The following is a 7,661-nucleotide window of genomic DNA, read 5'->3' as shown; positions in this document are numbered from 1 at the left end:
TACTCATTGCTTTAATCTGTACATTTTAAGTTGTTTGTAAATTATTCCTAAACTTGTTAAGCTGCATTTGTAACCTAAGTTATATATATATATATATATATATATATATTTTATAATTTAATTAGTCTATTACGGAAGTTCGTATTTAGTATTATTACTAATTTTTACTACAGTAATGTAGCACTTAATTCTGTTAGACGCTGGTTAAAAATCTTTACTTATTTTGCAAACTGGCTTCGTATTAATTTAGTTAAAAATGATCTAATGCTATATTTGAGTTTTACGAATTCAACAAGTTCTTCATTGACAATTCAATTTTTCATTACAAATACAACAATGTTTGGTAATGCTACACCTGTAATGCCTACTGTGTAATAAAGCTGTTCAATTGGCAGATGAGAGATAAAAATTAACGTTTTTAAAATAAATCCATTCAAAAAATAACAAAAATATTACTGGTTCACGTTTAATTACATAAAAACAACACTTCTTTCGTGTGTTGCTTATTTAAAGCTATTACGTTTTACAACTAATTTTGAAAATATAACTCAACTAAAAGAAGATAATAATTTTATAACTCTAACTAACATCATCATAATTTTTCAAAGTGCTTTAGCTTCAATACATTTGAAGAGCACTTTTCCACGAGATCGACACAGTCCGACCGCAGAGCGCGAGACACTGGCGTGCTGCGATTGCGATGCTCACTTGGCGTTAAAGTCGGGCCAGTAGTTGATATAATACCGATGTGTAGAGCCCTCGAACAACCGGTCCAACCAGTTGGGCAGACCGTCCAACAGGTTCTCTTGGAAGATTACATGACTGTATTTGTCTCCATTCTGTAACACATCATTCATTTTTGATCCTCCTCACATTTTAGGAATAGTGATCAAAATAATTCAATCGTTTGATCCTTAGTGAGGAAAATTTATTCTTTGTGTACTTTCTAATTTTGAGTCTTTAACTATATCATTCAATTTAATTGTTGGTCACCTTCGACCAATGAAGTTTTATTTAAAAATAAAAAATTGTTCTCTAAAATTCATTAATAAAGCTACAACATTAACAGTTTATATTAATGTATTGAACTGTAGACCCACAGCAAGGGGGTTTCTTCACTTTAAGGGGGAAGGGGCAATGTAAGGGCTTTTACAAAGTTTACAAACTGAAGTTATTGCTTAACCCTTTAGAGACCAACTTCCGTTCCATCTGAGGTTCATACGCATCAAAGACAAACATTATTGATCCATTGAATGTTTATATAGTTGACGTTTGCATAACAATAAATCCTATTTTTATCATAAAATACAGTATCTATGGGTTACTTTTAACCATTGAACCTAAATATAACAATATCTTCAGAAAAGGGTAACACAAACTTCTGTAGCTGAGAGTACTCATCATTTCAAACAAAAAATGTACTGTAAATATACGAGGGTCGTCCAGAAAGTAAAGAACGTTTTGTTATAAGTCAATAAAAACAAAAGATAAGAGCATGAAAATTTATTTATAAATACTTATAAACTTACTCTATTTTTCTACAAAAATCGCCGGAACTGTCAAGGCACTTGTTGTAGCGTGGCACCAGTTTTTCTATACCGACGTTATACTGTTCTGCCGCCAAGGAATGAAGCCACGTTTTTACTCCTTCTTTGAGGTCTTCGTCACCCAAAAAGTTTTTTCCGCCTAAAAACACTTTCAACTTTGGAAACAAGTGATAGTCACTCGGAGCCAGATCTGGACTATATGGAGGGTGTCCGAAGATTTGCCATTTGAAAGAATTGAGTTCTGCTTTGGTTCGTGCACTGCAATGAGGCCGAGCATTGTCGTGGATCAGCACCACTTTCGACGACAGCATTCCGCGTCGTTTGTTCTGAATAGCGCGGCGAAGCCGATGCAAGGTCTCGATGTAGGCCTCTGAGTTGATTGTTTCGCCTCTCGGCATGAACTCCACATGGATTAGGCCTTTTCGGTCCCAAAAAAACTGTTGCCATCAATTTCCTGGTGTTCAAATTTGGTTTTTCTTTCCTGTTTTTTGTTGGTGAATTCGAGTGATGCCATTCCATTGACTGGAGCTTTGTCACCGTAAACTGCCTTAATTTGCCTATAAATTTCAATAGGTCGAATATTCTGTGCATTCAGAAACCGTATCACACTACGCAGTTCACACTTGGCGGGATTTTCAATTAACGCCGCCATTTTAAACTTTCACAGGAGACGCAAACGTGACCTCACGGTACCGCTACTCAGCTCACACTGAGGCAGAAGGTGTGGCTAACGAACAAGCTATCTACCGCGGTGGTGGGTGAACTGCGCCGCCCGTGATGCGCAATCGTTCTTTACTTTCTGGACGACCCTCGTAGGTAGAAAATTGTATTGTTTAGCCGTTAGCCGTCATTTTGTTGTTTTTTTTTACCATTATTATCTCAAGGACAAGTAAAGCTACAGATACCAAACTTTGTAAATAGGTTGTGGTGGATAGGAGGAAAACTAAAAAAATTGTATAATTTACTTAAATATTAACAAAATGGTGCCTCTTGAAATTTTTTAAAGCCAAATAACAAAAAAGAAATCAGTATTTTTATAAAAAAATGTACAAGGTACTAATTATTTTGAAATTTTTATTACAATTCCAACTGTATTTTTCTCAACTCATAAGCGACCAAGACCACTTTATAGCATGCCTGCATAAGCCAGGTGCTTAAAATATTAAGTTAGTAAAGAGACATCAGCTGTTTTGACAAGTTTGTTGCTCCCGGCTAATGCAGAAATACCTTTAAAGTGGTCGTACTTGCTTATGTGTTTACGATTTTTTTGGTAATTTTTTTATAACAATACTGAATTTTTTGTTAATTGACTTACAAAAGGCGCCATTTTTTAGTATTAAATCAAATCACACCATTTTGTTTTTTAATTTTCCTTTTATTCATCACAATCTATGTGCAAAGTTTGGTATCCGCAGCTTTACTAGTTCTAGAGATTATAGTTTAAAAAATACAAAATGGCGGTTAGCGGCTACACAACACATTTCTCGACTTATGTTTAAGGTAATATTTGTTTGAAATGATGAGTACTATCAGCCACAGAAGTTTGTGACACCCTGTATATGTTAGGGGATGTCATGAAAGATGAAAGGGATGTCATGGGGAGTTATGAAAGAGATTTAAATAACTCCACTTGTTGTTTATGCTTTGTTACACTGCTTCTTTGTTTGTTTGGTTATGTTTCATTGCTGATACAACAATTGTGTGTTTTACCTTACGAAGAGTAAAAATTCGTCTATTGCCTACGTCAGCATTGTTTTTTACATAAGCCTAAATATTCTGTATCAACAATTTGTATAATAACATTTAAAGCATAAGAAACAAAATAAGGGATTTACATTAAAAGGAATACACCAACTACCACCAGGCTCTGATAAAAACTACAACAGATTAAAATTAAAGCACATGGAGCAAGCTCATCAAATCATGTTGAAGACGAAAAATCCATTTGGTCTAAATTTAAGACAAATTTTTAAATAATTTTTAAGATTCAAAATTTGTCATAAGTTAAAAGTTGTATTCCATGCTTTATAAAAACTAACTGTTCCAACAAGATTAAATTATAAAAATTTCATGTCAGCTGGATTTTATCAAAAATGTTATGCACTGTGTTTACATTTATATTTTCTTCATTCTTGTTTACGTTTTATATTAATTTATATTTAAAACTTCCTGAAGACGGGGGTATTAAATCCCCTGAAACATAGAAGTGAAAAATGGTTCTTTTCTTTTCTTCTTTTCAACACAGTGATTAGTAATTAGTTAGTATGTATATAGTAAATAAAAATGGAAAGAATATTTACAAACACACGGCAGACAACAATAAGGCTACATAGTAACTGTGTAGCTGTATATTTACAGTTGCACAGCTGATCTTGAGTTAGACAAAGACCAATAAATTGTGTGTTTTAGAGTGATTTGGAAGCATGTCTTGTCATGAAAACAATACCTGCTTCTTGCTTCCATCAGTTTTTTAGCATTTTTGTATGACTTTTTGATAACATCTGTACCAGACTGATGGGCATTTGCGTGTTTGTATCATTGTCATCTGTATGAGTATTTATTTGAGTATGGATAAAACCTTTGGAGAATTTTGAACAGCAGAGTTCAAGCTTAAAGTGTTACAAATTGTTGAAGACAACCATAGAAGAAAAATATGCTAAAGAATTTGACATTACTTTCTGCAAATGAACCAAATTCATTAAGAATAAAGAAAGGAACAGAATTGAAAATGGACTACCTGAACTTTGGTAAAATGCTAAGAAAGGTAAGCTCAAATGGCTATCTTAAAATGATGTATGTAAAATCATATTTTGTTTTACTTTTGACAAAAGTACTGTCTGTACAGATATATAGGGCTTATAATTTAAATAGAGGTTAAACTCTGAGATATTAATTACACAGAAGTTTTCACTCAGTTAAGAACCCCTTTGTAGCAAAGGTAGATCACACTTAATCTCAATATAACAAAACTCAATTTTAAAATTTTACGATACAACAAATTTCTCTCCACTGTGAACATGCAAAGATAATATTATAAATCTTAAAATATGATGGATAAATTTATAAACATCCCATTGATCATAAATTGAAATGTGAAATTGTAAAATGATATACTAAGAGAATTTAATTTTATCACTGACGTATTGCTTATAGAGGTTCTCTGATGATGATAAGAAAAATTAAATTCTGTCCTACACAAACAAGTGCACAGGTGAGATACCTGATTAATAGACTTCAATCCTTGCTCCACATCTGACAAGTCACTGTCCTCCGAGTCCGTGTCGTCGAAGCCCATGAATGATCCAGCTGGATCCACCGACAACTGCTTGGTCATCCTCTTCATCCGCTGGAATTTGTTATTAACTATCAAGAATCTTTATTGTCATCCCACAAATAGCATTGTAATGACAAGTCCTATGGTCAAGAAGGTTATACATATACACTTCTTGACTGTATAAAATGAGTATAAAATGACTGTATAAAACACAGAAGTGTCCAGTAGGTGTCAATACTAGACACTTATGGTTAGAGGTACAAGTCAAAATAAATTCAATTATATCTAAAAGGAAGAATAGTCTATGTTACACTGTAGAATTCTATCCCCACTATAAAAGGCTTTTTGTTTTAGCGATCTCATTAAAGAATTCTTTAAGTTTTTACGGGAAATATTTTTTGCAGTCACAAGCAGTTTTTTTAAACAGTATAACACCAGTATAAGAGTATGTATCCTTTGTGTACACAGGATGAGAAACCAAAATGACTAAGCGAAAAAAGCAGACAGTGCACAAACGCACAATTGCACAAGTGCACAATTGATGAGACAATGAAAACACCTCTTCTTCTAAATTTCACTGGATAGCTGCTGAGTAAACTGAACCATTCTCTTTTGTAGCCTAAGTGTCTCTGATGTTGAAACGATGCAACATTCAAACAATAAACAACTCATTGTTTTGCAGAGAGTATGTTGTGAACGCCTTCATCACCGACTAGGTGGGTTGGTTGTCAACCATTGGTTCAACCCCAGCTGACGCTGGTGCATTCTAGGATACTGAAATCATTGCAAGTACTACGTAGTATCGCCAAGGCACTCTGTTTTCACCTTGATGGATCTCTTCAACTTTGTGGCAGTGTCAAATTTGAGACACTCTTCACAAACTCGTTGTTATTAATTTAAATGTATACATATTTCCACATTTTTTTTAAGGGATGATCTGTCTAGCGAAATAGCATTTTTATAGATAACACTAAACATTTTTCAGGAAAATGGTCCAAACCCACATGCAAATTTTTATTAACCTCCTCAGGAATCGGACCTGTTAGATTCAGTTAGAGCCCTACAGCCTTATCTCTACTCTACTCTTACGGTAGTGTGACTGGTAATTGGTATGGGACACTATTTCATACAACTTGCATTCCAATGTTCCAAATGCCACACCCCAAAGGCTTTGTTCTTTTTGTTCTCTTAGAACAAGAAGCTTATAAATTGCACTCAATCCTATAAGAACCTTGGCATTGCTTCTGGAGTGACAGGGCATTCAGGATGGGTAAGGTTAGAGAGTGGGGACCGCCTCCTATCGAGACTCAAGAGGAAAAGTTTAGGGCACTAATCTCAAAGTCATGTCTCCCTAGGAAGAAGGGGAGGCCAGCTGTGAACCAGCCTCTCCAGTCAAAGCAGGCAGGAAGTGGCACACCCTTGTTGAGGCTTGCAAGAACCTCTGAGGTTAGGGAACAAATCCCACCAACTCTAACAGTCATCTCCCGCAGTAGACTAGACCTATTGAATTGCCCTTGAACCCCAGAATCTCTAAATTTTGGATTAGTGATGTGCCGCTCCTGGACATCCATAAGGTTGCCCAGATTTAAGTGACACATCAGTTTTTGCTGTGCCCAGTGGTGGGTTCAACTGGAAGGTATACCCCAAGGGCTTACTAAATGAAGTCCTGCGTTCTCTGCCCTAAAGCAAGCACATTTATCAACGGCTCTGATGTTTGCTAGAAGAGCTCAACATTTTACAAGGACAACACGTTTAGAACAATTAATATTATTGATAGTAAAGAGGTATTCTTACGATATTGAGAGATCAGCCCAAGATTCAATCGAGATCAGCATAAACTGCGTATGTGTGTGAACTCCACTAAATGCTCACCTTGTTCCCTTTGGTGCCTATACACTCCGGATGTTTGGCGTGGTACATACAGAAGTACTTGCGCAGACCATTGAGCGATAAGACAGTGCCGATACAGTTGCGGGGGTTGATGTTGAGGGGTTGGTCCCGGGATTCCACCAGGCTTAGCGATAAAAGTTCCTTGTACCTGTAACACATTGCGTACATGATACAAAACAACGAAGTTGAGGTGTTCAACATCAACTGAAATAAAAAAGTTCAGAAATAAAAGGTATTTAATTAATTGATATTTTTAAGTTGGTTGTTCAATACTTGAGATAAAAATTCTGGACAATTGTGAACTGCAGTTCTCTTGAAACTTTGTATTGAAAAGGCACGTGTTTACTATTTCTATACCATCTTTGATCTGAATTAGTAAGGAAACTATGGTATTTATTGTATCTTCTTCAATTACTCAACCTAATAAACTACCAATTTTCAAACAGAAGATAGTTTTCGGATCTAAGGGTCACAATAAGCAAAGATGTACAACAATTTGCTGAAAATTGAGCCATGAACATGATTGCAATAGGGAGATTTTTTATATAAAATCTACCTAAAAAAGACAGTAAACTAATAATGATTCTCAACTTTTTAGGAGTTAAATTTATTTTTTGTACTGATTTTTGGTACGGAACAAATGATCATGCTAGAAGTGAATGACCAACTCACTGTAAATGATAACTAAAAGAACTGCTGTTTCACAATGATTCCCAATTCCATTCATTTTATATAAAATAAAAAATTGACTCTAGGAATCAACGCATCACTTCATTCATTTGTTGATTTTTCATTGTTTAAATATATAATACTAGGACTGTAAAGAAATGGTGGTTTGTGAATATATTGTATAAGCACAAGTAAAAAATAACTCTTATTCTTGACACGTTTAACACAACGGCTTTTTTCTGAACTTTTTAACATCTAAGTATAACGAGAAATGTATGTAG

The 7,661-nt window shown here is 34.8% G+C and overlaps 1 protein-coding gene across 1 annotated transcript in view; it reads right to left on the bottom strand.

Annotated features, from left to right (window-relative positions):
* Positions 1-432: 432 nt before the first annotated feature.
* LOC124366270 (dnaJ homolog subfamily C member 16) overlaps positions 433-7,661 on the bottom strand; it is a 31,270-nt gene continuing 24,041 nt past the window's right edge. Inside the window, exons 12-14 of the mRNA XM_046822676.1 lie at positions 6,694-6,859; positions 4,768-4,893; positions 433-839 (exon numbers count right to left, since the gene is read on the bottom strand). Of these exons, the coding sequence (XP_046678632.1) occupies positions 705-839; positions 4,768-4,893; positions 6,694-6,859 (427 nt within the window). The 3' untranslated portion in view covers positions 433-704. The remainder of the gene's footprint in view (positions 840-4,767; positions 4,894-6,693; positions 6,860-7,661) is intronic.

This window comes from Homalodisca vitripennis, chromosome 7, assembly GCF_021130785.1.
Source record: "Homalodisca vitripennis isolate AUS2020 chromosome 7, UT_GWSS_2.1, whole genome shotgun sequence".
Classification (NCBI taxonomy): Eukaryota; Metazoa; Arthropoda; class Insecta; order Hemiptera; family Cicadellidae; genus Homalodisca; species Homalodisca vitripennis.
This window is presented reverse-complemented; position numbering and strand designations above follow the sequence as displayed.